At 54.4% G+C, this 23,295-nt stretch overlaps 2 protein-coding genes across 5 annotated transcripts; one reads left to right on the top strand and one right to left on the bottom strand.

Annotated features, from left to right (window-relative positions):
• Positions 1 to 476: 476 nt before the first annotated feature.
• SMIM45 (small integral membrane protein 45) lies at positions 477 to 4,152 on the bottom strand. The gene is made up of 2 exons (XM_053199645.1): positions 3,811 to 4,152; positions 477 to 1,329 (listed from the first exon to the last, which is right to left on the bottom strand). The coding sequence occupies exon 2, from the start codon at positions 1,313 to 1,315 to the stop codon at positions 1,109 to 1,111; it is 207 nt and encodes a 68-aa protein (XP_053055620.1). The 5' UTR covers positions 1,316 to 1,329; positions 3,811 to 4,152; the 3' UTR covers positions 477 to 1,108.
• A 6,428-nt stretch (positions 4,153 to 10,580) lies between these two features.
• Positions 10,581 to 21,181, top strand: CENPM (centromere protein M). 4 transcript variants are annotated; one of them, XR_003424194.2, is made up of 7 exons: positions 10,581 to 10,735; positions 11,282 to 11,361; positions 12,650 to 12,742; positions 14,893 to 14,972; positions 15,276 to 15,441; positions 16,170 to 16,261; positions 20,346 to 20,391. XR_003424194.2 is itself a non-coding variant. In XM_015077917.3 (6 exons), the coding sequence occupies exons 1-6, from the start codon at positions 10,679 to 10,681 to the stop codon at positions 20,484 to 20,486; spliced, it is 543 nt and encodes a 180-aa protein (XP_014933403.2). In that variant the 5' UTR covers positions 10,581 to 10,678; the 3' UTR covers positions 20,487 to 21,181. The 4 variants fall into 4 exon arrangements, 2 of the variants coding, with proteins under 2 accessions (XP_014933403.2, XP_053082843.1); XR_003424192.2 differs by having other exon boundaries at positions 15,240 to 15,441; XM_015077917.3 differs by lacking the exon at positions 15,276 to 15,441 and having other exon boundaries at positions 20,346 to 21,181.
• Positions 21,182 to 23,295: the final 2,114 nt, after the last annotated feature.

The raw sequence follows: 23,295 nt of genomic DNA, 5'->3' as shown, positions 1-23,295 counted from the left end.
CACAGGGTTTTTTATGGCACTATTATGTGTTTGTTTGTTTTTTTATGAAGATCCAGTGAGATGACAGACATGACCCTACCTTCAGGAAAGGAGACAGTCCTGCAGAAATAGTCATGAAGTCTTTATTATTGCAAGAAACTAAGAGGGAAGCCCCAGAGGAGGAGAGTGAGACAGGCTGCTACTCGACATCCCAAATGAGGCAACAGTGTTCCACAAAAGAGGAGGGCTCCCTGGTGGGGTTGGGAGGGCAGGGGGATGGTGCTGGGGGCTGCAGTACAGGGCAGGGGCCTTGGGGAAGGAGAGAGTAGGGAAGCCTGGCACAGGGAGGGAGGTGAGAACCGCTGTGGGCAGCCTATCACAGGCTCACCCTGTCCCCGCCACCTCCCACCCTGCTTGGGGCCCCCGCTCTCCCTCTTACACATACACACCTGCCTGTCCCCCTCCCCACTCCCCCCTCCCAGACTCTCTCTCTCTCGTCTCTCTGTCTCTCTCTCTTTCACACACACACACCCCTCCGTCCTCTGTGGTCTCACCCCTCTGCACACCCCGTCACACACGCTCACCATTGCCAAGTCTGAGTCCAGAGGGGTGGGGCTGAACTGGAAGGAGCAGACACCCCTCCAAATAGGGCCTTTCCCTTGGGTCAGCTTTGAAGCCTGCCATGTGAGGCTGCAGGGAGGTTGCCTCCTCGGGTGGAGCGGGCCGTTGAGTGTCACCGGGGATTCAGTGGGGAAGTGGGAATCTAGACACTTAGGACAGGCAGGGGCAGCGGTGCCTGACTCCAGGCGAGGGGCGAGAGTGCTGGGCAGCACAAAGGCACTGGAGGCCAGCGGGGGATAAACCCAGAGCTGGGGAGGGCAGGTGTGGAGAGAACTGGCTTGAGGTGGAAAGCAAGCCCCGGGCCAGCAGCAGTGACACCTCAAGATACCCAGGTGCCCCTATCTCACCAGGTGCAGCCAGTGTCCACCCGGGGCACCCAGAAGCTTCTGCCGGGAGGGCCCAGCTCCAGAGGGGTGGCCCGGAGGAGCAGACGTTGTCCTCTCTCTGCCTCAGGGTCTCCAGGCTGGGCGAGGCGGGGGAGGGCGCCCGGTGCCCGGCGCCGGTCAGCTCAGACCTCTGGGCCTCCGAAGGCCAAGTTGTCGCGGACCATCAGGGTCTTGCGGAGGTCACGGTCCACCAGGGGGCGCTGCATGCGCCACTTGTGCGCCTCCTGCAGGCCAGGCTCGAAGTAGTAGATGCAGGCGCCGAAGCCCACCAGGATGAGCACGGAGATGACCAGGTACACGGGCACGAACCAGTCCAGGAAGTGCGGCATCGCGGCGGCCTCAGCTGCCGAGACACGGGCGGTGAGTGGTGGCGGAGGCGCCCCTTGGCCCACCTGCCAGCCCGGAGGGAGGCGCGCAGGCTTCGCACAGCCAGGAGGTGTGAGCATCACCTTACAGATGGGACGGCTGAGGCCCAGGAGAGTGGAGGGCAGTGGCTCAGCAGCCTGCCCCCTGCCCCTGCCAAGAACAGAGCTGCCCCCATCACAGGGTGGGGTGGGGGGACCAGCTGGCTCCTACCCACCCTTTCAGAAGCTTATATATAACTGAAGGCCAGGCCTGGTTCAATCCCCTCTCAGGCATTATGTGCCCTCAGGCAAGTTGCCTAACCTCTCTGGGCCTCAGCATCATTGTGCCCTGTGGAAGGGGACACTAACAGAGCACTCAGTAAAGGACGACATGGGCTATGCCTCCTCCTTGCCACCCCTCCTGGCCCTGACTGTGGGGTCTCAGAGGCTGCTGCTGGCCAAGCCCTCACAGATGAGTGGGTCCCCAGCCACCCGCACATCCTGGCAGGGTGTGGTTTGGTGAACAAACACCCAATCCCCAGGGGATCTCGTTGATATCAACAGGGTCTGCACAGGCTCTCGAATTCAGGCCCATGCCCCAAATCATAATTATAAGACTGTGGACACAAGCACCGGCCCCAAATCCTTGGGCCTTGGGTTTCCACATCTGGAAAGTGGGAATGAAAATAGCACCCACCCAGACCGTATGGCTGTTGTGACAGTTCAGTGGGTTAATTTATGTAAAATACTCAGATTTAGTGCCTGGCACATAATACGTGCTGCCTCGTTGTTTGTTCTTACTCTCTGAGCCTCAGTTTCCCTAACTGTAAAATGGGGATAAGAAATAGGATCCATTTCTTAAGGTCGCTGCGAATGTTTAACAAGATAATGCCTAAAGAGCTTTGAGCACCAGGCTGCATCAGAACCAGCACTCATGTAACATTACCTATTATTTCCAGTGAACCAGTAGCAGGAAAGCAGGAACATGAAGGGCAGCAGGTGCAAGGTGCCTCCTAAATGTTACATACACACAGACCCCTTAGAATGACCCAGAGATACCCACATCTGTGCTCTGCCAACCTCCCCAACCTCATCTCCTGGCTTACCTGGCATCATCTCGAACTGCTTGCCAGTCACCTATGTGCACCTGCGTATCATACAGTCTCTATCTTTCATATGCTTTCAGTTTCCCCGGAATCTCCTTTGTACTGTGTTCAGGTGACAAACCTCTATTCGTACTTCAAAAGCCAGATCGCAGACCATCTCTTACGAAATGGGATAAAGCAGGACCCATTAACTTACCCTCAAACCCTTCCTAAGGTATATAAAAGGAGTAGGGTGAGAAGCCCCACCTCTGCCTGCCCAGGCAGGGAGAACATTCTTAGAATGTGTTCACAAACCTTATACGGGGCCTGTGGGGTAGGTGTTAATGGCTACATTTTACAGATGAAGAAACTGAGGCCCACACAGGTTCACTAACTTGCCCTGGGTTGCCCAACTGGAAGGGAACTAAGAGCTGGACCCTAAACCCCCTGAGATGGCCTGAGGTTTGAGTCCTGTGGGGTGGGTAAAGACCCCTGAGCAGAATGAAATGAGCAGAGGTGCCCCGTGGCTTCTGAGGGAGGGAAGAGAGGGGAGAGATGGAGCGACCTCCAGGACAGGGTAAAGACAAGCCCTAGCTCCTCAGACCTCTGTCTCCAAACTCCAGCTCCCCTTGTCCCATTACTTCCAGGTGGGTCTTCAAGGTGGGCTGTGACCCCGGGGTGGGGGCGGGGGGGGAGAGATGCTGCTTCCCAGGGGTAGCCATCCTGGGGCCCGCCCCTGGCCCCCCGGGTCCTCATTGGCTATTCCGAAGCACAATGTCTCAAGGTGCCCTAGTCATGCCCTCCTAACCATCTGCCTTTCTGGAAAGCCAAAGAGTTCAGAATCGCTTGGCGTTGCCTGTTGAAGGGAAGTTGGGAAAGGGGGCTCCCAAGCAGGAAGGCTGCTCCAAACTAACCTGACTGAGGCCAAAAGATTCGTGTCCCACCCTTGGCTGCAGGCAGGACCCCAGTCCCCTTGCAGCTTAAACATGAGAATGAGGAACTTGGGCAGAGTTGTAGCAATTTTGGCTGCAATGGTGTGAATCTGTGGACCCCAGCTTAGGGCCCCCCAACCTCTCTAGCCCTGCGATAAAAACCATTCTGGGGCAGACTGAGGACCCCTAGACCTTCTCCTAGTTGAGACAAATCACTCACTGGCTCTCTGTGTGACCTTGGGCTACTCCTCACCCTCTCTGGGCTTCAGGGTTCCCCATGCACAGTGACAAGGTGGGAGGGGGGGTTTCCAGATGATCTATAAGGAATTTTCCAGCCCCCACTCTAGCCAAAGTCCCATCCAGGACAGTGTGAGGGTCGTAGAGCCCCTCCTTCTGCCCCCCCAAGGCATTGGCACTACTCGGTGCCCCTTTCCCCCCACCCCCTGCTTGTCCGCAGACCCACCTCACGACCTGCAGATGCCTGTTCCAGGGGCTCTGTGCTGAGCGCACCGCCTCGGCCTGAGCAGCTCAATGTCGGCCTGTGGACTCAGTCGTAGCTGCTGTCCCCAGAGACACTGCCATCTGCAGCGGCCCTGGGTGCTGGAGGCAGAGAAAGGGCGAGGCCACTGCCTCCCGTGGGAGACAGAGCTTCTCAGGCCCAGGACTCTGACGGGGCTGGGAGGGGGCAGTCCTGGGCTGGCAAGTCACACTGGTAGGTCTCCCTGCCCACCAGGAGACACTTCCCTCTGCCCCCGACCCTCAGGATGGCAGGAGGCGGGATGTGTCTCAGCCAATCAGCAGCCTGGCAGAGCGAGGGCTTTATCCTCCGTTGCCCTGGCAACCAGCCTTCTCTTCTGGATCCCTCGCACTGTGCACGTGGTACAGAAATGACAGGGCAGGGTTGGGAGAATTCGGGGAGGAATGGGAACCACCCGGAAGGCTGCTGAGTCCCGTGGTTGCTGAGTCTGGAGAGGAGGGAACCCCAGCTGAGATAAATGGAAGGGTTTGGAGGCTTGCCGTTTGTGGGTAGGGAGAGATGAGGGTCCCTGGCAAGCGGGTGGGGACACAGAAGTAATGACGAGTAGAGCCAACAAGGGCCATATGTCATAGAGGAGAGAATCAATTCTGAGACAGGGACTCCGGACACATTGGTCCAATGTGGACACTGCTTCAGTGCTTTATTTATATTAATTCATTTATCCATCTTCCACGGTCACACAGCAAGAAAGTCACAATGCCACAGTCAGAGCCTAGCCCGGCCTTCAGGCCCCCACACAGGTTCTGCCTCACCCAGCCCCCCAGATCCCCTGGGCTGGGATAGAGCCTCAGATGGCTGTGACTCCCAGGCACTGAGGACCCCCACACATCACTTCATTCTGCTCTCAGTGGTGCTGACAGCCCATGTGGGGACGAGGCAGCCTCAGCTCAGAGACGTGATGCTGCTTACCGTCTCCTTCATCTAGGTCATTCAGCTTCTCAGTGACAAAGCTGGGGAGTGGGGGTGGGGTAAGGGGTCCATCCCCCAAGCCTGGGCCCTCCCTCCTGTGCTATGGACAGAGTGTCAGCAAAGTGTCAGGCGCCCAGTGTGCATCCCATAAACAGCAGTGGTTATTGTCTCAGGAGGACAGAGTGGCCCCAGAGGCCAGAGGCTTCAAGGAACCCCCTCCCCAGAGAGTCCGTTCCCAGAAATCTGAGGACAGGCAGGTGGGGAAGGCTGTGGGGGAGATGCCTTCAGGACCCTGGGTCCCCCACCCCACAGACACCCTGCCAGCTCTGGGCCCATCTGGACCCCTGCAAGGGTCGTAGGTCCTCTCCAGCATATATAGGGCAAAGGGAATGAGTTTGAGTTCACAGAGGGATTTGTATTAAGACAAATTACATGGAGTAAAATACAACTCTTTTTTTTTTAATTTCTTAAGTTTATTTATTAATTTTGAGAGAGGGAGTGCATGCGTGCATACGTGCACAATGTGAGCAGGGAAGGGGCAGAGAAAGAGGGAGAATCCCAAGCAGGCTCCTCGTTCGCCCCAGAGCCCAATTCAGGGCTCCTCAATATGTAATGTTACATGAGTGCTGGTTCTGATGCAGCCTGGTGCTCAAAGCTCTTTAGGCATTATCTTGTTAAACATTCGCAGCGACCTTAAGAAATGGATCCTATTTCTTATCCCCATTTTACAGTTAGGGAAACTGAGGCTCAGAGAGTAAGAACAAACAACGAGGTAGCACGTATTATGTGCCAGGCACTAAATCTGACTACCCACCATGGTGGGTCCATGTAAATGGACTCAAATACAACACGCACTCGTTTGTGTCTGGGCCTCTCCCTCAGCACAGCGCTTTTGTTGCTCACCGATGCTGTTCCATTTATCAGTATACCACAACTTGTTGATCTGTTGACCACTGAAGGACATTTGGGTTGTTTCCAGTATTGGACAATTGTGAGCAAAGCCTCCAAAGCGCTTTTCAACAGTTTGGAGTAGGAGAACAGATCGGAGTTGGGGGAGGGAAGACAAAGGGGCACAGAGAAACCAGCCACAGGATTCTTTATTTCCACAACAATCTATGGGAAGCTTGGGGTGCCTGGGTGGCTCAGCTGGTTAAGCGTCCCACTTTGGCTCAGGTCATGATCTCATGGTTCCTGGGTTCAAGCCCGGCATCAGGCTGCTTTGGATCCCCTGTCCCCCTCTCTCTGTCCCTGCCCCACTTGAGAGTGCATGCGCTCTCTCTCTCTCAAAAGTGAACGAGCATTAAAGATATTTTTTCAGAACTAGGGGAAGCTCAATATGTAATAGAGACAAAGCCTGAGCTGCTTCTGTGAAATAACAGGGTGGGCTTTCTAGATTCTACCCACTCAGCTTCTCCTTGTCCCCTCCAGCATCCCTGAGGTATCTCCACAGAGTTCCACAGAAGCTGATTTCAGAGACAGTATCCCAGAGAGCGTCTGACGGCCCTGCCAGCTCTGGGTGTTCTGGGGGTTGGGGGGAGGGGGCGGGAATCCCAAGCAGGCTCCACACTGAGCACTGGGATCGTGACCTGAGCCAAAATCAAGATTCAGATGCTCAACTGACTGAGCCACCCAGGCACCCCTGGGTGTTCTTGATACAAGAGTTTCCATCCAGGCCTGGGTCTGCCCTTCCTGCCAATCACCACCCTTCATCACGGTGCGATTCTACTCACGACTATTGTGTATTGCACTGCCCGTGTGACAAGCACCAACTCATCTTAGCACCACAGCCAATAATCACCTCCCCCAGCGAAGTGTAGCCGTGGCTCCCCAGGGACCCTTCATGCATCTGGGCTCCTCCGCTCCCTGGGGCGGCCCTCACCAACCGTGCTGCTTTGGTTGTTGCTATCTGTCCTTCTACCACGGAAGCAGGGGTGACACCTCTGGTGCCTGGGTCACTAGTGCCCAGCGCCAGCATTGGCCTGAGGCAGGCACACAGCACGTGTTGATTGAATGGGTCTCAGCTCAGCCCCTCCTAGAAAGTGCTGACCGGAGCCAGAATCTCTTTGTGACACTCTAAGGACCTCAGTCACGTCTGAGACCTCATTCTCCCCAGTTTCTCCTCATTCCATCCACTTCAGCCACTGGCCTCATTGCTGCTCCTCAGAAGTGACAGGGGTGCTCCCCACCCTCCCACCCCCCAGGCTCTCAGCACCTGCTTTCTGCCCAAAGCCTCTTCTTCAACGTACTGAACTGGCTCCTCTCTCACTAAATTCAGGCATCTGCTCAAATATCACCTTCTCTCTCTTTTTTAAATTAATTTATTTTTTTCAGAGAGAGAGAGAGAGCAGGGGAGGGGCAGAGAGAGAAGAAGAGAGAATCCCAAGCAGGCTCCGCACTGTCGGTGCAGAGCCCGATGATGTGGGGCTCGAACTCACGAACTGTGAAATCATGACCTGAGCCGAAATCAAGAGTTGGACGCTTAACCGACTGAGCCACCCAGGTGTCCCTCAAACACCACCTTCTTGGGGCCCCCCGAGTGGCTCAGTCGGTTAAGCATTCAACTCTTGGTTTCGGTTCAGGTCATGATCTCACGGTTCGTGCCTTAAAGCCCCACATTGGGCTCTGCGCTGGTGGCACGGAGCCTGCTTAGGATCCTCTCTCTCCCTCTTTCTCCATCCCTCCTCTGCCTGTCCTCTCTCTCAACATAAATAAATAAATTTTAAAACAAATTTAATAAAACGACAAAGAAAACACATCACCTTCTTCCAGAGGCCTCCCCTGACCTCACATAGCTTCTTCTTGTCTGCCCTGTCCTCCAGCCCACCTTACTTTATGTTCAGAGCACTCATTACTCTCAGACTTTTGGCGAGTCTCTTCTACACCCTCTGCCGGAGGAATCAAAGCCCATCTGTGCTGGGGCAGCGACTCCATGAAGTCATTTATTTCCAGCTCTTTCTAAGCAAAATATAGTTTAGTCCGCAGTGAGGGTTTAGGTTAGATGGGAATATGCCTCTGTTGTTCTAGGTATCACAGCAGTGAGCACACTGTGTGATCAGGGTCTGACTCCCCCACCCCAGAGTTGATAATGTCTGATTCATCTGTATTCTCAGGGTGGCGCATTGGGTCTGCCCTAGGAAATGATGAAAGGATCAATGGATGTAAATCAATCCATTCATTCAACAAATAATTACTGAGCGACTACCATGTACCAGGCACTTTTTAAAGGGCTGGACATGCAAAATGACAAAGTCTCTGCTCTCGTGTGTCTTATGCTCTAGCTGGAGAGACAGACAGTGAGCTAGTAATTATATAGCTGTTGGGAGAAGCAATCTGCCATGGGCCCTGGAGCATCCCTGCGGGTTCTTGCTGGGTATGGCAAGGCCCTGAAAGCTCTTTCCCCGGGGTTGTCTCAGGGTTGTGTTTGCAGCAACCTTGGAGAATGAGGTGACATCTCCCCCAATCCCCGACAAAGAACAGGCATGCCTACCACTCACTATAAAAGCAGTGAATCTCTAATCCCCGTGTTCCTCCTCGGGGCTGCCATCCACCAGGTGTATGGGCCTCCATGATGGGTCCTTTGCAGGGCTCGGGGGACATGGGGCACTGGCGCACACAAACATAAAGCCTTAGCTACTGGTTTTACCATGAGTAATGGGAAACATAAGAGACAAATCTTACCCAGGAGTTTCATGTCTTCTGCCAGCATCCATGAAACAGTAATGGACTATTACTAAACAATAATAAACAGTGACAGTTTATTAGTTTGTAAATACTGTAAAATCACACAGGCTGTACAGTTCTTAACTGTATGTGAAGTGGAGATTAGTGCTATTGAGAAAATAGAGCAGAAAAAAGGAAGACAGGGAATATGGGGGAGACTTGCTATTTTTTTAAAGATAATGGGGTTTTTTTCAGGGCGCCTGGGTGGCTCAGTTGGTTGAGCATCTGACTGTTGATTTCAGCTCAGGTCATGATCCCAGGGTTGTGGGATTGAGCCCCACATTGGGCTCTGTGTTGCGCATGGAGCCTACTTAGGATTCTCTCTCTTTTTCTCTGTCCCTCTCCCCTGCTCAAACACAGTTTTTCTCTCTCCCTCTCTCTCAAATAAAAATGAAATAAAGATAATGGGGTTTTTTTTGTAATTATTATTTTTTTATGTACACCCCTGAACTCACAACCCCAAGATCAACAGGGGCATGCTCTACCAACTGAGCCAACCAGGCTCCCTGAGACTTGCTATTTTTTTTTAATTTTTAAAAAATATTTATTTATTTTTGGGGCACCTGGGTGGCTCAGTCGGTTGGGCATTCGACTTCGGCTCAGGTCATGATCTCGTGGTCCGTGAGTTCGAGCCCCGCATCGGGCTCTGGGCTGACAGCTCAGAGCCTGGAGCCTGTTTCGGATTCTGTGTCTCCCTCTCTCTCTGACCCTCCCCTGCTCATGCTCTCTCTCTGTCTCAAAAATAAATAAATGTTAAAAAAAATTTTTTTTAAATAAACATTTATTTTTGAGAGAGAGAGAGAGAAAGGCAGAGCAAGAGCAGGGAAGGAGCAGAGAGAGAGGGAGACACAGAATCCAAAGCAGGCTCCAGGCTCCAAGCTGTCAGCAAAGAGCCTGACGTGGGGCTCGAACTCACAAACCATGAGATTATGACCTGAGCCAAAGTCGGATGCTTAACCGACCACCCAGGCACCCCACTGAGACTTGCTATTTTACATAGAGTTGTTAAGAAGGGCCTCTCTGCTAAAGTAGCCTTGGAGCAGAAACATGGAGGAAGTGAGGAAAGGAGCCAAGTGACTATGGGGGAGAAGAACTTTTCAGCCACAGGGAGCCGCAGGGACAAGGCAGGAGGTGGGAGGATGCTTGGAATAATTTGAAGACCAGCCTAGTGGCCCATGTGGCTAGAGGAGTGTAAGAGGGAGAAGAGCAGAAGATGGGTCAGGGAGATTGGCAGGGACCAGAACACATAGAGCCTCACAGTCCATGTAAGCCGTTTGCAATGTACGCTGAATGAGATGGGAACTATTGGTGGGTTTTGATCAGGTTCTGTTTTATAGGGATGACTCAGATTGCTGTGTGGAGAAGAACCGGTAGCCCTGGGGACCAGAGTGGAAGCAGGGAGCCGGTGAGAAGGTTGTTACAATAGTCCAGGTGAGAGAGGACAGTGGCTTGTCCTAGTAGTGGTAGTGGAGGCGGTGAGAAGTGGTCAGCTTCTGGATGCATTTTAAGACTAGAACTCGCAGGCTGGCTTATGGGTTGGATGTGGGGGATGAAGAAGAGGAGCCAAGAATGACCTCAAGTTTTTGTTCTGAGCAGCTGCATGGATGGAGTCAAATGAGATGGGGAAGAAGAAATGAGAGGGGCAGGTTGGGAAGGAATCAAGAGTATGATGAAATGGGGTGCCTGGGTGGCTCAGTCCATTAAGCCTCGGACTCTTGATTTCAGCTCGGGTCATGATCTCATGGGACATGAGATTGAGCCCCGAGTCAGAGCCTGCTTGGATTTCTCTCTCTCTCTCTCTCTCTCTCTCTGGCCCTCCCCCGTCCCGCGCCCCTCTCTCAAAATAAAGAACCATGAAGAAAAAAAAAAAAAGAGCATGATGAATGAGCCTTAGTGAACAAAAACGAACAAATGAATCACTGAACACCTTCTTTCTCTGAGGCAAGGCCTGTCCCATTGACAGCACTTTAAGAGCCTGGGGGCCGGAGCTGGAACGCCCCCATCAAAAAAGCGGATGTGGATTCCTTTAAGAGAGTTGCTCTACCACGCGAAGCCCCGCCCAACTATGGTCACGCGACCCTTGGTCTTGCACTTAAGGGCGGGCCTCCCTCATTTTGAAAGATCCGCGCGCACTTCCAGAGCTGCGGTTCACCCGCCGACTGGGATGTCGGTGTTGCGGCCGCTGGACAAGCAGCCTGGCCTGAACACGGCCACCATCTTGGTAGGCGTCAGCTGCTCCGCTTCCCCTGACCGCCTTTCCTCTTTGGCGGGGCCTCCACCGTCTGTCTGGCCCTCTGGGCTCTCGGAGGTTCTGATGCGCGCTTTTCGGGCTGGGGTGTGGTGGGCGGGAGGGCCGCATTCTGAACCAATCGGAGTAGCCGCCCTCTGAGTCTGAAGGACGCCCCCACCAATAGATGCGCGGAGGGCTCTTTTCCGGTTTCTGATTGGTGGGGCGGCTGGGCGGGCTGGGACCCGGGAAGCTGTGTTCAGCGCCGGACAGGTAATGGTTTTCCCAGCGTCTCTTGGGTCCGGCCATCCGAGGCAGAGTCTGGGGCAGTTAAGAAGTGCTGTGCAGACAGTACTGGAGCGGGTGCATTCTGGGCCCTCAACTGGGGCCTGGCGGAGCCCACTCTCGGTAAACGGCGTCGTGCGCGTGGGAGCGGGAATCCTGGGAGTCGAGCGGTCTTGGGTCTGTGGCCTGATCCCCAGGCCCTCCAGCGGGACTGCTGTGCCCAGGCATCAGTAGGCCGCCTTCTCTCCCTGACAGCTGGTGGGCACGGAAGATGCTCTTTTGCAGCAGCTGGCCGATTCGATGCTCAAGGAGGACTGCGCCTCGGAGCTGAGGGTGTAAGTAGCTGAGGCTGGGGGGGGGGGGGGGTTCCCATCGCTCTGCCGTGGCTGAACTGCAGCCTGCTCTTGTAGGCGGGCAGAGGAGCTGCCAGAGAGGCGGGCGCAGGTGGGGCCAGCCCCTCAAGGCGTGATCTGCCTCCAGCTAAGATACCCTCCATCACTCTCTCACACATGTGTTCTGTGTTTCTCTACCACTTGTCATCATAAGAAATGTCCTTGTTCCCCTGTTTATTTGTTTCCAGCCTGCCACCCCCATGGACCCAAGGTCAGCTCCTTGAGGTCAGGGGCTTTGATTTTTGTTCACTAGTGAATCCCCAGTGCTTTGAGCAGCACTTGGCACAGAGTAGTGTTCAGTTACCCCCCTAATTTGGAGAAAAGATGACTAAGCAATTAGGTTTTGTTTTTCTTTTTCTAACTGATGGAGAGTAGAAACAGCTGCTGGTGGGAAGCAAGGGACTGAATGTATGTGGGTGTCATTGCCCTTCGTAGATAAGCTGCAAGGGTCCATATGGAAGGAGCATGACCCCACTCTAAAGGGTGCTCCTCCGTGGGAACTTGAAACACCCCTTACTAGGAGAATAAACCCCGTTACAGCACTTTAAAGAATCTCCAATGAGGGAACAAGTTCAGGCGAGAGTGATGAAAGTGACTTACCCAACGTCACATAGCTGGTAATTGGCAGACCTGAGATTTGAGCCGACTTCTATTCCCCTCCAAGGGGGTTCAGTCTTAACCCCTAGTCTTCACAATCTAACAGCCCTCTTCTGGGTCTCATCTCCCTTCCAGCACACAGTGTAGCTGGCTCACCCCATGCCATCTTATAGCCCCAAATGCCTCTTGCCAAGGCAGTTCCCAACTTTGAGGCAGAAGGAGTCAGACAAGTCATCTAGAAAGGACCGGCTCTGCTCTGCCCCTATGCTCGCCTGAGGAGTCTTGCCCACAAAAGCATCAGGGGCATAGGGGAGGAGCCCTTGACACCGTCTTACCCTAGGAAGGTCAGTATGTGAATGGTCACTGTGATGTGGGTACATATATCTTTAGTCTTGCAATTTTTTTTAAACGTTTGTTTATTTTTGAGAGACAGAGAGAAAGCACGAGTGGGGGAGGATCAGAGAGAGAGGGAGACACAGAACCTGAGGCAGGCTCCGGGCTCTGAGCTGTCAGCACAGAGCCCAACGTGGGGCTCAAACTCACGGACCGTGAGATCATGACCTGAGCCCAAGTCGGACGCTTAACTGACTGAGCCACCCAGGTGCCCCTAGTCTTGCAATTTCTTGTTTTTCAGCCACCTGGCAAGGTCCCTCCCTCTGCCCTCCAGTGTGGATCGGCCCCGAATTGACTTGATCGTGTTTGTGGTCAACCTTCATAGCAAATACAGGTGAGAACCAGAGAAGGGGTACCTTCAGGGCTCAGGTAGACCTGGGATGGTGACCTCACCTATGCGGGAAGGAGAAGACACGGGGAGAGGCTGCCTGGGGTTAGCCCAGAGGATGAGGATGGGGAGCCAGTGGCAAGTGTATGATATTTTAAAGACACTGATAGGGGCACCTGGATGGCTCAGTCGGTTAAGCGTCCGACTCTTGATTTCAGCTCAGGTCATGATCTCATGGTTCGTGAGTTCAAGCCCTGTATCAGCCTCTGTGCTGACGTCATGGAGCCTGCTTGAGATTCTCTCTCCCTCCCTCTCTGTTTCTCTCAAAAATAAATTTTAAAAATAAACATTAAAAAAAAAAAAAAAAAAAGACTGGTAAACCCCAACAGTGCCATCAGTCATTGAGCTAATGTTTTCTGTAGCCTTCTCTGTATCCCTGATGGCAGGCACAGATATGAATGAAATAGACCCCTGTCCCCAAGGTGTTCCCAGCCCACTGGGGGAGGAAGCTAGACTCTTGAACACAGAGCTGTAGTAGCTAGCATAGGTACTATAAAAGAAGGATGCATTGGGCTATGAGAGCCCCAACAAGACCTGTGACTCTCAGGACATAGGGCAGGGTAGACTTTCTGCTGGAGATGACCAGGTTGAGGTACCGAGGTAAAACTGGGAGTGAGCAGAAGGTTCCAGGTGAAGGGTTAATGTAAAAGGTAAGAGGAGCATAATGTGTGCACAGGACTATTAAGGCTGGTCCAGGGTCAGGAGCCCAATGTAGTAGCCAGGGAAGCATGAGCGGGTGGTGATGCTTGGGGCCCAGCCTGGCCTCCCTGTGGTGCTGGCAACCTGGGGACAAGACTGCAGCCAACCTGGGGAGTACAGAAGAAGGCTCGCTCTCTCCCTCTGGGGGCAATGGCTGACTGAGGGGAGGCAGGACGCAGCAGCCAGCACAGAAACCAAGGCACATGCCTCGTCATGTGGTGTGTGTTAAGTGAAGGCTGTAGTGGAAACACCTGGAACCAGGGACAGATCGATACCAGCTACAGCCAGCAGCAGGATCAAGTCCAGACCCGCTGCCTGGCCAGCTGGAACAGACGCGCAGTGACTTGGGCCCACAGTGGGGCAGAGAAAGGGCTGAGATCTGCCATGATTGCCAGAGGTCCTGACTCAGCAGATCTGTTCTTTGGGTGAGACCCATCTGTCCACCGAAACTGACTGGGTCTTTGGGGAGATCCTGCTCTGTAGTCACACTTAGGGGCCGAGAGCCATCCTTACTGTTTGCCTTAGGCCTTGCTTGTTCAGGCTGAAACCTTGGCCTGGGTCACCTGACTAAGATGGCTTTTTGACCAGGAGATGACAGATTTCTTTATCATTCCTCGGACACTGGTGAATGAAACCCTTGGCCCAGAAGGTTAAAGGGCCCTTTTCCTGGAGGAAAAGAGTGTTTTCACATACTCGATGTAACTGTAAATACTCTAACCTTATTGGAAAGCAATATGGCAATACCTAGGTACATTTATTTACATATTTATTTGCCTACCTATTTATTAAGTTTATTTATTTTGAGAGAGAGCACGAGCAGGGGAGGGGCAGAGAGAGAGGGAGAGAGAGAGAATCCCAAGCAGGCTCCACACTGTCAGCACAGAGTCCGATGGGAAGCTCGAACCCATAAACCGCGAGATCATGACCTGAGCTGAAACCAAGAGTCGGACACTCGACTGACTGAGGCACCTGGCGCCCACCTAGGTACATTTTAAAAAGACACATAGCTGTGACGCAGCCATTCTACATCTAGCATCGGTCCCACAGAAACATTTGTCTGCATGTGTGAGAATATATATAAAGGAAAAATTCATACGCAAGAGGAATTACACCCCAAACTGTCAGCAGCAGTTACCTTGGGGATGTTGAGACAGAAGGGTGGTGCCGGAGAGGAGACTTCCTTTTTACAGAATACCTCCATATTCACTATCGGATTGTTGTACAGGCTTGAGTCATTTTGTAATTAAAAATACTCCAACAAAATGAAAGATGAAGTATTCCTCTAGGGGTGTTTCCTCTTACCCTCCTCTCCTCCTTTGGCCTCTCTGGGTTGAGGGACGCAGCCCTCCACCTTCTCTGTGGTAATGTTTGTCCTGTGGTTCGTTTTCTCGCGCCAGCCTCCGGAACGTGGAGGAATCCCTGCACCATGTGGACGCCACCTTCTTCCTGGGGAAGGCAGCCTTCCTTGCAACCGGCGGTAAGTGCATCCTCCCCCACCCCCCACCGCGGGCGCTGTGTGGCCGGCACTGCGGTGGGGGACTTCTTAACTGAGGCCACCCAAGGGACCAAAGAACGTGAGCTTTGGAATCTGACCTGTTGGCGGTGTCTCTGAAAGTGAATCTGAGCAGATCGTTCTGCTGAGATAATTGCTAAGAGTTGCCTGGCGGTTCCCTGTGGCTTGCAGAGTAAAAGCCACGGTCGGTCCTGTAAAGGCACAACTTTGGCCTTCCACCTTCCTGTCTAGTCTCGTCTCCTGTTCCCGTCCCCTTCTTTGGTTCAGCTTTTCCTTCTCTGAGCAAGGCCTGCCATTCCTGAGAGCCTTTGTAACACTAACAGCGGAAATAGCAACAACTGACCTTTATTGAGCCCTCACTGCACACCAGACACTGTTCTAAAAGTGCTTCGTTTCTGGATCACTTAATCTCCGCTACAAACAACCCTCTGAGGTACATACTGTTATCTTGGTTTTAGAGCTGAGGAAACTGGAGCCTTGAGGTGAACCAGCTTGTCCAAGGCCCACAACTAAAAAGTGGTAGAGCCCATATTCATACCTAGATGGTCCTATTCCAGAGCCCATGCCCTTCGTGATTCTATCATATAGCTTCTCCTGGATGCTTTTTTCTTCTTTGTCTAGCTAACCCCTATTTCCTGTCCCCTCGGAGACACCTCCCTGACCAGCCCTGCAGTCTGGGCCCCGAGGTGTCCATCCCACGCATGTTTCTGTCGTATAGACTCCCCACCCTTCCACCTACACCGATGGCGTGTCTGAGCTGCCCTCCTCCACCCAGCTGAACTGCCAAGTCCTTGGGGGGAGGGCCTGGCACAGATTATGCTCAATGAGCATTGATGAATAAATGAAAGCCGGGTCATTTCTATATATTAATTCACCGAATCTCTATAGTAACTCAGTGGAGTGGGGGCTGTTACCATCCTCCTCTTCTAGATGAGGAAACTCACGTTTTTATAGAGCACTCTCTCAAAGCCCTTTCAGCTTTATTTTCTAATTTAATGATCTTGGCTGCCCCGAAAAGAAGGTTGAACAGGACTGTCACCTCGCTGACTAGTAAGCAGCTGAGGCCCAGAGAGAGGTAGTGAATGACTTCGCCCAGTGCTTCCTGGATGACTGCCACGAAGGTAGAGATTACAGCCTGTAGCACTCACGGCTTCTTTGCAGCTGGGCGAGAGAGTCACTGCAGTGTCCACCGAAACACGATCGTGAAGCTGGCCCACACCTACCGAAGTCCTCTGTTCTTCTGTGACCTGGAGGTAAGGACAATAATCGAGGGGGTGCAGGGAAAGGGCAGTCAGCACAGTAGGTGTGTCGAGAATGCTCTTGGAGAGTCAAGTGCCTGAGTGAGGAGGTCCTGATGTGGAGACACAAGATCCTAATTTGGATCTTGGCTTCTCTGCTCGCTGGCTGGACCTTGGGTAGGTCTGTCACCCTAAGCGTTGGGGCGCACAGATGTAAAGTAGGGTGACAGTATGCATTCAGCCTGAGTGCCTCTTTCATGCCAAGTGCAATCACTTGTTGCCTTCTCTTCTTTTGCTTCGTTTTCTCTCATAACTAAGTTTTATGTATGTCATGTGGGTCCTTGTTAATATCTCACTCTCCCGCTGGGCTGTAAGGGCTGTGAGGCCAGGCGTCTTGTCTGTTTCATTAACCAGTGCCCCCTCATGTCTGTCCACAGTCAGAATGCCCCTGTTCCCCTTACTCCCTTGGACCCCAAACCTTGTCTAGTCCCAGCCTGGGGCAGGTCATCCAGCAGGCAGCAGGGAAGGCGGGTGGGTGGGTGAGTAGAGGGTTGGAGGGACACATAGGGTGTCAGTTCTGTCCCAACTCACTTCTGTTGGTGTTTCTCATAGGGTGAGTCTAATTATAAGCGTCTCAGAGCAGATTTCTATTTTGCTGATATACTTCGCTCTCCAGCCTCGCTTTCTGGAACATGAATCCTGACGTTTTGCTAAAAGTGCTCAGCAGCTGTCCCCTCTGGGAGGCTTGCTGAGGGCTCCCGGGACCTGGGCCACCCCACCCACGTCGCAGGCCTGCTTGGTTTTAGAGTGTGTTTATTGGTTTTGAAGTTCATTTCTGCTGTGTTCTTGGTCCTGCACCTATCCCCAAAGGTAAAGTGATATAATGCAGAGAGAACTGAGTCAGCACACTGTCCCTTACCACCACCCAGACCAGGGATTCTTATTCACGGGTCTGTGGACCCCTCTGGCCTGAGGGTAGAATTCAGGGGATCGGTGAACTTGTATGAGAGAAAAAAAAAAAACTTTTTTTTCCCATTAAACTCTAAGTGAAATTTGGCAGTATGAATACAGGCAAGAGATGTCAGTCTTAGCAGTATTTGCCTGGGGCTGTTACCAGCAGAAAGGGCAGATATTTCCATCTCATAAGAGGATGGGGCAGATCTCCTTGTTCAATGCATCCATAAAGATGTGCATACCCCTTGGTCACAAATTCGTTTTTCATGCTTGACGGCTGTTTTAGTCAGCACTCTGACCTCACAGGACGCTGAGGCCTGGGGCACACGCGAAGTGCCCGCCCTTCCAGACTTTCCCCACAACATACCCCAGAAACCCAAGACTTCGAGAGGAGAGGCAACTCGCTCAGTCATACAGCTAGTAAGTTTAACGGTAGAGCCAGCAGGTTTGCACGCTGCTGTCTCTTTTCCTTCTTAGGCTGCTAACTGTGGCTTTGAACAGTCACTTCCCCCACGCAGCCTTCATCTTCCTATCTCTAAAGGGGAATCATCATCTTTGCCCCACAGCTCAGGTACCTTAAACCTCAAACCTGGCTGAGATGCCCCCCAGCCTGGCGCGGTGTGGTGTAGTTCTCCTTGTGGTCAGTAGGTGGCAGGCCGTACCAGGTATGAGAAGCCTGACCGCTCTCAAGGAAAGGGCCTGTGTCCGCCGGTCTAGTTCCAGCCGTAGCAGCTGGCCTGCTGGCAACGCAAATCTGGCATTCCCTCACATGAAGCACCCGGTGGTTGGACAGCCCTCACTCCTCGTACCTGTGCTGTCCTTTTTATTTATTTATTTGTATTTAATTTTTTTGAGAGAGCGAAGGGGTGGGTACAAGTGAGCGAGGGGTAGAGAGGGAGGGAGAGAGAGAGAATCCCACGAGGGGCAGAGGGGCAGAGAGAGAGAAACGGGGCTCACCCGAAGTAGGGCTCGAGCTCACCCGCGGGGAGTGGGAGAGGTTCGAACTCATGAACCGTGAGATGATGACCTGAGCCCAAATCCGATGCTTAACTGACTGAGCCACCCAGGCGCCCCCTGTGGTGTCCTTTTTAGGGCACAGTCCTCCACATATCTGAGTTTGAGCTTCGCCATGTTTTAAGGTCTTGGCACGGTAGGAATTATCAGCCCCCTTTTACACGTGAAGAAACACATTCACGGAGCTGTGGGATTGGCCCAGTGAATTTATCTCCTAGCTCTGCCAGTGGGGCCCCGCGCTGCTCCCTGAGCACACGAATGAGTCAGGCATGGAGCCTGCCGTCTCAGAACCCGGTGAGGCAGAGACTTCCACCCCCGGCGGCTAGACCCAGCAGTCATGGTGTAGACGTGAAGGACGTGCAGAGACCTGGTGGCCTGGCATGGGAAGAAGCCGTTCCTTCCTGTAGGTGACAGGAGCCATCTGATGTAGTCAGGCTTGGGTTTGGGGGCCGCACCTCTGGAGTGTCGTGTGTGGATTGGAGGAGGCTTGGCCAGAGCTGAGGCTTGGGGTCGAGGCTGCTGCAGGAGGCCAGCCGGGGAGCCTGAGTGAGAGCGGCAGCAGCAGCTGGGAGGCCTCTTTCTGAGACGAAGGCCACGGAAGTCAGAGTAAGGATTTAGTCAACAGATATTTTTAGGTACTTACAGTGTGCCAAGCACTGTTCTGGGCCCGAGGGATGCATAGAGCAAAACAGTAAAAAAGGGGGAAAAAAAATCTCAGCTCTGTTGTAGCAGAGGAAACATGTAAAGAAGTAAAATGCGTGGGGCACCTGGGTGGCTCAGTCATTTAAGCATCCGACTCTTGGTTTCGGCTCAGGTCATGATCTCACGGTTCATGAGTTTGAGCCCCACGTCAGACTCTGCACTGAGCACGGAGACTGTTTGGGATTTTCTCTCTCCCTCTCTCTCTGCTCCTCCCCCAGTCATGCTGTCTCTGTCTCTCTCAAATAAATAAACTTTAAAAAAAGGACCAAAAAAAAAAAAGTAAAACACGTTAGAAAATGAGGATGTGACGGTCAAGAGGCGGTAAAGCAGTAAGGTTTAGTGTCAGTGGCCGGGGGTGACTGTTAAAGAGATCTGTGGAGGCGGTAGGGAGGCAAGCCGTGGAGACTCCTGGTGGAGGAGCACATGGGGCCAGAGGAGTGTGGAGACTTGCCTGGTGGGTCCAGGGTCCCCCAGGGAGGGCTCCCTGGAGATGCGTCAGAGTGACAGTGGGGCCAGAGCCGGAGGGCCTCATGGGTCTTAATAAAGGCAGTGGCTTTCACTCTGAGTAAAACTGGAGCCACAGGGAGGGGTGTGGGGGCAGGGAGGGGTGTGGCCCGACATGGGTTTTACTTATTTTTATTTTCCACTTACGTGATGTGGGTTTAAATGGATCCCTTAGATGTGGCAGAGAGGAGGGGGCAGCCCGTGAGGCCAGAGGAGAGGAGAGGCCAGGGGAGTGTGGGGTCCCGGGGGCAGGTAGAAAAGCAATCCAGGGACGGGGCGCGGCTGCGGCAGGGTCTGCCGAGAGGACACTCGGGGAGAAGGACAGCTGCCTCTGGATTTGGAAAGAGGAGTCGCAAGTGACAAAGGCGGAAGCAAGAGCAGGAGGGCCGAGGGTGCCCAGTCCCTAGTTTGGGCGACTGGTTGGACGCTCATGCCCCCTTCCCCGGTCAAAGCAGGAGCAGAGGGAGGACGAGCTGGTCCTGCGGCGCCAGCCCCGTTTGGCGGGGGAGGGCGGCTCAGCATCGTTCTTCCTTCACCAGGCACTGATTCCCTGGTGCCAGGCCCTGGAACAGAGTCACCCGCCCTACGTGACCCCACCCCACAGCGCCTCTGGGCCCTGCCTTCAAAAGCAGGGACTCTTTGTTGATGGCACCTCCCTGTCCCCCTGAGGGCCACTGCCTGTCGGCCCCCCTTTTCCATCCCTCAGCTCCCAGGTAAGGAGCCTTCGGGGCCTCTGCCTCCCGGGCACTGTCTGGAACTAGCCCGGATCCAGATCCCTGTTCTGCGGCCACTAGACAGTTTACCCAATTTCGCCAACCTTGCCTGCTAAGCCCCATGTCTCGGCTTCCAGCCCCTTCTCGAGGGCCGTGTGGCAGGACCGGTTGCCCCCAACCCACCTCCCTCATCCTCTCTTCTCCCCTTGCAGATAGAAGGCTTTCGGGCCACCATGGCACAGCGCCTGGTACGCATGCTGCAGATCTGCGCTGGCCACGTGCCCGGTGTCTCAGCCCTGAACCTGCTGTCCCTGCTGAGGAGCTCTGAGACCCTGGCCCCAGAGGACCTGTAAGGGCTGCTGGCCCCCGAGCCGCCGCTCCCCCCACCTGGTGACTGGTAGACATCCACTGTCGCTGAAGACGGGGTCGGGGCTTGGCGGGCCCTGGCTCGGCGGTCAGATGCCCGCACGACCCAACTCGTCCCAACTCGTCCGCGCTCCAGCGGGGAGCCCAGCTGGCGGGCCTGCAGCTCCTTCCCTCCCGCAGAGCCCGTGTCTTCACCCACCTGCCCGGATACATCGCCACTTCAGGCTCCATTTGAACAAAGCGTCCACGGCTCAAAACGATGCAGAAAACCGCTGGCCTCCTCCATCACCTTGATTTTGCAGATGAGGACACGGACTCGGAACAGTGAGGAGGGCCGGGCAGAGGGGGCATTGCACTCTGTGACCCAATCCGACCCACATCCTGGCCTTGCCGTTCTTCAGGAACCTGGGGTTGCCGTTTGGAGCCTCAGTTTCCCCGGGTGCGGAGTGGAGGTCGTCCTGCTGACCTTGTTGCGTTGTGAGGACTGAGTGAAGTGACCGAGGGGACAAGGCTGTGGTTGTATTTCTCCCTCCACTTGTCGTGTGCTCTAGGTATTTCATAATCCGTTGTATCAAGGTGCCAGCCAAGTGCTCAGGGAACAGCAACCATTGTTTGAAATCACACAGGACTGGGTTCAAAAGCTGCTGCAAAGCCAGGAATTAAACCGTTTGTGAACTCCTAAGTTGCGGAGAATTATGGGCTGGCTCCCCGCTCAGCAGTGAGAGGTTGTGCCTTGACCGTGGCTCCTCTTCTCCTTTGGGTCTAGTTAGAATTTGCCAAAGTGCCAGGGTCGGAATCCGGAAATGCTGTCAGGCAGGTCGGGGCTCCTGCCGCTCCTCGGGGGCCAGCTGGGCGCACAGGAGTTTGGGGGCAAACGGGGGTTGGGGGACGAGACCTCAGGAGGAGAGCCAGGTCTGGGCTCCCTTGGACCATGCCGGCTTCCCCCACCCCTACCCTGCTTGTCTGTGCCGGGGCCTCCTCGTGCCCCAGCCTGGCACCCCGGGCAGGGCCGGCGCTGCCCCAGCCCCAGCCCCAGCCCGTGCTCTTTGCGAGACTGGGCCGACTTGAAACTCATGGCGGGCGTCGTGAGGACAGGGCCTGCCCTTCTTTCCGTGGGCTTCTGCCAGAGCTTGACCCAGCACCGCACCCCTAGTGCTCAGTAGGTTTTGGCGGCCAAACACCGGGCTGATTTGAGGCCACCCTGTGGGCCCCCCTGAGAACATCAGCTGCGCAGATTCGGGTCAGGGTCCCCAGTGTCCCCAACACAGCAGGGCACCACACGCTCCAGTCTCCTCGCGCCACTGCTCCTGTGACCCCCAGCAGATCTGTGAGGTGGACCATGTTTCCCTACTTCAGCTGACAAAGCACTGCTGTCACCAAGGCGTGTCCTTGTCACACAGCCATTCGGGCAGCCGACCTCCAGCCCCACCTTCTTTTTCCTTCCACTTGTTTTCTCACGTTCCTAATGGTTGAACAAAGGTTTGGGCACTTCTGGGCAGGCCCGGACTGGCAATACAGAAGTGGACGCACAGGCCTCACGCCCGAGAACGCAGCTATCGGGAAGGGCAGGCTCTTAAGGAGCCACTCGCTTGGGGCGGGGTCCGCACCTCAGGACAGGACTGCAAGGTGCCAAGGTGGCCATTAGCCCAGGGGCAGACCTGCTGGAGGAGGGGGTGGGGACCAGGGCAGGAGCGCTGCCCGTGCCAGGACAGTCACGGCTTCAAGCACGGGGCTCACAACACGCCCGCGGCCCGCTCGAGGGGCTCCTCAGCGTCGGGGAAGGCAGGCCAGCTTCTGTGCTGAGATGGACGCATCCAGGGTTGAAGGAAGAGGCCAAGGTGAGAGGTAAAAATGGTTGTTGATCTCAGAGGAGATGGGCAGGATCGGCAGAGGTCCAGGGAAAGCCAGCCTTCTTGGTACCCTGGGCCATAAAGGGTGGGGTTTTGCAGGGCAGCGGGGGGAGCAGGTGGAGGGCGGGCAGGTCTTTGGGAGCTAATGGAGCATGTATCCAAGCAGGGGAGGAAGGCAGTGTGGATACAGCCTGCCTGCCTCTGTTGAGCATGTCCCTTATCGGAGACAAGGGGAAGTCCTCCCATAACCCTTAGCCTCCCCCCAGCCAGCATGGGGCACATTCCCTCTCTCTCTCTCTCTCTCTCTCTCTCTCTCTCTCTCTATCGAGTCTCTGTGCCGTGTTTTCTTTGCCACCTGGTGCCATTTAACAAGAGAAGTGGCATCACACTCCAGCCAAGGACTTGAGAGCTTTCCAAGTGCCGGGGGAACACGATGCTGTCAACTGCTGCCAGCTCCAGCGGGCTTGGCAGGGGCCCAGGAACCAGAGGCCGCCTCTGCCCCACGGCAGAGCTGAGCAATCAGTTCCCAACCAGCAGTTAGCAGCCCTCCCAGGCCTGCTGCCCCCGGCCAGGGAGTGTGGCTGCTCGGCCCTGTCTGGAGGCCAGGGATACGGCCTGGGAGGCAGTCCTATCAAGGGAAGTGATGGAAAACCAGTCTTTACGCCCCAGTGGTGCCTGGAATTGGTGCTTGGTGCCGTGTGGGATCACCACGGTGGAGGGAGACGGGAGAGGCTGCCCTTGGCTTCTTATGATCTCGTGACCTTGGGCAGGTCACTTACCCTCCGAGAGCCTCAGGTTCCTTATCTGTAGAATGAGATCAGGCTAATTAACACCTTTCTCCCCAGCTGGTGTCAGGACTGAGCATGAGAAACCGTTATTTTAAACACAAGACTTTAAGCAAACGTCAGAACTCTCAGGCTGGCCTTGGTCTCAAGGTGGGCATGTT

The sequence above is a fragment of the Acinonyx jubatus genome, chromosome B4 (assembly GCF_027475565.1).
Source record: "Acinonyx jubatus isolate Ajub_Pintada_27869175 chromosome B4, VMU_Ajub_asm_v1.0, whole genome shotgun sequence".
Classification (NCBI taxonomy): domain Eukaryota; kingdom Metazoa; phylum Chordata; class Mammalia; order Carnivora; family Felidae; genus Acinonyx; species Acinonyx jubatus.
The sequence above is the reverse complement of the archived record's forward strand: the minus strand, read 5'-3'. Positions and strand labels throughout refer to the sequence as shown.

Excerpts from the sequence above, each read along its gene's own strand:
- SMIM45 (XM_053199645.1), bottom strand. The coding sequence starts at position 1,315 with ATGCCGCACTTCCTGGACTGGTTCGTGCCCGTGTACCTGGTCATCTCC.
- CENPM (XM_015077917.3), top strand. The coding sequence starts at position 10,679 with ATGTCGGTGTTGCGGCCGCTGGACAAGCAGCCTGGCCTGAACACGGCC. Across the intron at positions 11,362-12,649 it reads TGCGCCTCGGAGCTGAGGGT|CCACCTGGCAAGGTCCCTCC; the intron begins GTAAGTAGCTGA and ends CTTGTTTTTCAG. Across the intron at positions 14,973-16,169 it reads AGCCTTCCTTGCAACCGGCG|CTGGGCGAGAGAGTCACTGC; the intron begins GTAAGTGCATCC and ends GCTTCTTTGCAG.